This window comes from Eimeria acervulina, genomic scaffold (genome assembly GCF_000499425.1).
Source record: "Eimeria acervulina Houghton genomic scaffold, Eah_scaff1719, whole genome shotgun sequence".
Taxonomy (NCBI): Eukaryota; Apicomplexa; class Conoidasida; order Eucoccidiorida; family Eimeriidae; genus Eimeria; species Eimeria acervulina.
Window position 1 is genome coordinate 1 of NW_013550137.1, and position 2,491 is coordinate 2,491.

Genomic DNA, 2,491 nt, shown 5'->3' on the forward strand with positions numbered 1-2,491 from the left:
TAATATAATATAATATAATATAATATAATATAATATAATATAATATGTATATCTATATTTATTTTATTTTAATTATACATGCATGCAGCATTTGAAGAACTGTCTTATTAAACACTGTCTTAGTAATAAACAATGCGTATAATGCAAATAACATGTATTATATTTATTTATATTTATCTAAATTAATATATATATATATACATTTATTTATTTATTTATTTATTTATTTATTTACAGCATTTGAAGAGCTGTCTTCGATTCATTTGCCGAAGTTGAAGGATCACTTCCAAGCAGAAAATGTTCTGCCTCCTGTTTATTTGCATCAGTGGTGAGATATTAATTAGTTTAATTTAATTAATTTAATTTAATTTAATTTAATTTAATTTAATTTATTGTTTATTGTTTATTGTTTATTTCTTGTTTCTTGTATTTACTTTCTATTTTTTTAGATTGGTTATTTATTTACGTTGCGTTGTTTAATTAACTAATTAATTAATTAAATTAATTTAACTAATTATTTTAATTAATTTATTTGTTTACTTATATTTAGGTTTCTCACGTTATTTACTACTTCTCTGCCCCTCCGTACAGTGTTGGTTGTCTTCGATTATTTGTTCGCAAATGGTTTGAAGTCGCTGCTGCAACTGGGTGTCGCCTTGCTGCATGTTTTATCTCGTTTTCTTCTTCTTTTAAAGTAAGTTATATATAATTACTTCAATTATAATCTATTCAAATGCATCAGAACACAAAAACCCTAAACCCTAATACCAACTCACTGCAGCAGCAGCAGCACCAGCACCAGCAGCAGCACCAGCAGCAGCAATAAATGCAGGGCTTGGAGTATTTGTGCTTGTTATTATTTATTTTGTTTTTTGTCTCTGTTTTAGCTGATGCGTTGTTATTGCATTGTGGATGTATAATATATATATAATATATTTTATATATATATGCGCAGTACAAAGTATATTATATATATTATATAGTAAAACAAAGAGATATATAATATATATCTTTATATTTCTGTGCATGATTGTTACTGAGTATTAAATGAATGAATGTATTTAATTCTTTTGTATATATCTTTTTAATATTTTGTTTGTTTTTTAGTTTAGAAGATATTATAAAGTTTTTAAAATCGTTAAAATGCAGCGATGGACTTCACGATTTCCGCATCGGGATAATGTTGGTGAAACAAGCAGCAAAAGTGCAGCTACCAAGTGCTATTATAAAGGTATTTCTTTTGTTTGTTTGTTTGTTTGTTTATTTAATTGCTTTATATGTTGTAATAGATAATATTATGTTATAGGCGAAGGGTTGGCGGTGATATTGATATATTATAGAGATATAATATTTTATTTTGATATTTCTTTGTTTGTTTATTTAATTGTTTTATTATTTATTATAGATATTATTATGTTGTAGGCGTAGTGATGGTAATGCTATTGATGCATTATTAATGTATTACTTGTCTTTCTTTGCTTGTTTAATTGTTTTATATATTATAATACGTTTTAGTATAAGTGTAGTGCTGTTGATGCTGCTATTGAAATATTATAAAGATATTTCTTTTCTTTTTCTTGCTCTCCTTGTTATTTTCTTGTATTACATACACCTGAAGTATAAATTGCATGGATTAGAGTCAAGGGTTTAGGGTTTAGGGTTTAGGGTTTAGGGTTTAGGGTTTGTTGTTATTAGGGTATTAGCAGTTATAATTTAGAAGAGATGATAAGGGAAGCAAAACAAGAAGATATGCAGGAAAGCCGAGAGGTGCGCCTAGCAGCAGCAGCAGCAGCAGAAAGCCCTCCTGCAGCAGCAGCAACAGCAGCAGCAAACCCTTTGGCGTTTCTGATGGGTATGAACAGCAACAAAGGAGAAGATGAAGCAGCAGCAGCAAACAGCAGCAAAGAAAAAGAAGATAATTTAAAAGAAATGATAATCATAAACAACAAATCGCCTGGTGTACATACACCAGAAGATAATAAGACAATTGCAAACCAGCAAGACGAAGCAGCAGCAGCAACAGGAACAGCAGCAACAGCAGCAGCAGAAGCAGCAACTGGAAAGCCTGCTGCTGCTGATACCTCCCCAGCAGCAGCAGCGGCAGCAGGAACAGCAGCAGCAGCAGCAGCAGAAGCAGAAGGTGCAGGAGATATGCTTTTGATTGAAAGCAAATTTGAAGAAGAAGACAAGAAGAAAGAAATTCTAAATAACTCGGACTCTGAAGAAGAGGGTTATGAGCTTGTTGAAATGTGCAGAGACACCGCAGCCGAACGCCAACAGACAGACAGCGAAAAAGATAAAGATAAAGATAAAGAAAGCAACAGACGGGTATTTCTTTTGCTTTGCTGTAATTAATGTGGTGTTGTTTATATAAAAGTTTTACTAACTTGTCTAATTATCTACATGTTTAATTATCTACAGAACAAATAAGAAAAATATGTACATATATATGTATATATGCATACGTGTATATATATATATATATATATAT

At 30.4% G+C, this 2,491-nt stretch overlaps 1 protein-coding gene across 1 annotated transcript; it reads left to right on the plus strand.

The window, feature by feature from the left end:
* Positions 1 to 1,722: 1,722 nt before the first annotated feature.
* On the plus strand, positions 1,723 to 2,355 carry EAH_00062530 (hypothetical protein; the record flags this gene model as incomplete). The annotated part of the gene is made up of 1 exon (XM_013396881.1): positions 1,723 to 2,355. The coding sequence occupies one exon, from the start codon at positions 1,723 to 1,725 to the stop codon at positions 2,353 to 2,355; it is 633 nt and encodes a 210-aa protein (XP_013252335.1).
* Between the last annotated feature and the right edge of the window lie 136 nt (positions 2,356 to 2,491).